Source organism: Aplysia californica, unplaced genomic scaffold (assembly GCF_000002075.1).
Source record: "Aplysia californica isolate F4 #8 unplaced genomic scaffold, AplCal3.0 scaffold00018, whole genome shotgun sequence".
NCBI classification, from domain to species: Eukaryota; Metazoa; Mollusca; class Gastropoda; order Aplysiida; family Aplysiidae; genus Aplysia; species Aplysia californica.
The window spans coordinates 39,906-40,713 of NW_004797288.1; the positions used below are offsets into that span (position 1 = coordinate 39,906).

The 808-nt window shown below is 42.1% G+C and overlaps 1 protein-coding gene across 1 annotated transcript in view; it reads right to left on the minus strand.

Moving 5' to 3' along the window:
• Positions 1 to 368: 368 nt before the first annotated feature.
• The window catches only part of LOC101847165 (chitotriosidase-1), a 12,363-nt gene continuing 11,923 nt past the window's right edge, over positions 369 to 808 (minus strand). The window contains exon 10 of the mRNA XM_005090486.3: positions 369 to 607. Within this exon, the coding sequence (XP_005090543.1) occupies positions 461 to 607 (147 nt within the window). The 3' untranslated portion in view covers positions 369 to 460. The remainder of the gene's footprint in view (positions 608 to 808) is intronic.

Genomic DNA, 808 nt, shown 5'->3' on the forward strand with positions numbered 1-808 from the left:
CACAGCGAGGTGCAATTAAACAAATGCCCAAAAGCGTTACCCTAGTAATTTAGTTAATAGAAATATACACAGCGATAGGGCATCTGCAGTGTTGCAGTTCGAAGTTCACCGTCGCACACAGGGGACCCGAATTAGATCTCCGAGTGGGAAGAATGTCTCCATTTGTGTTTGCCCCTCGACAAGCAGGGTCGAAAGCCCACCTTCAAGATTCTAAATTGCGTCCTTGGGGTCGTAAAAAAAAAAGAACCTGCATTTAAAGATCGATTGGAGAAGTCATTTGGAGCGAAGAAAGAGCAAAGGACAATGGAAAGTAGACATGCAGTTTTCTAATTGACTATCGCCTTTCAACCAACACAAAACAATCTAAATAGGTCATACAATGTGTTTTTTTATTTTCGGAAAGAGACATTCCATGAAGACATTTTCCAGTAGGTCATCTTCAGAGAAAAGAAAGAACCTGTCACCATCGAAAAGTGTTTTGAAGCTTGTTACTGATATGCTCTATGAGCGGGTACCTTCCATCCCCGCAAAACCTGCCCGAAAAGTCATCGAGGTCAAAATCCCAAACCATAGCACCAGCAAATCCTCCTTGGAGGATATAGTCCACCTGAAAAACAGAACAGGTTGAGTTTTAGTTTGAGGAGTGAGTTGCAAATCAAGGTTATTTCAAAGGCGGAGTCTTTGGAGTCAAAAAGTGGCATTTGGCGTTGGTATTTTTTAACGGCACTGTCGCAATTGTGAAATTAGGGGTTTGTGAAATTGAATTACGAAATCGATTATACTCCCGGCCCCATTCCGGTTTTTTTGG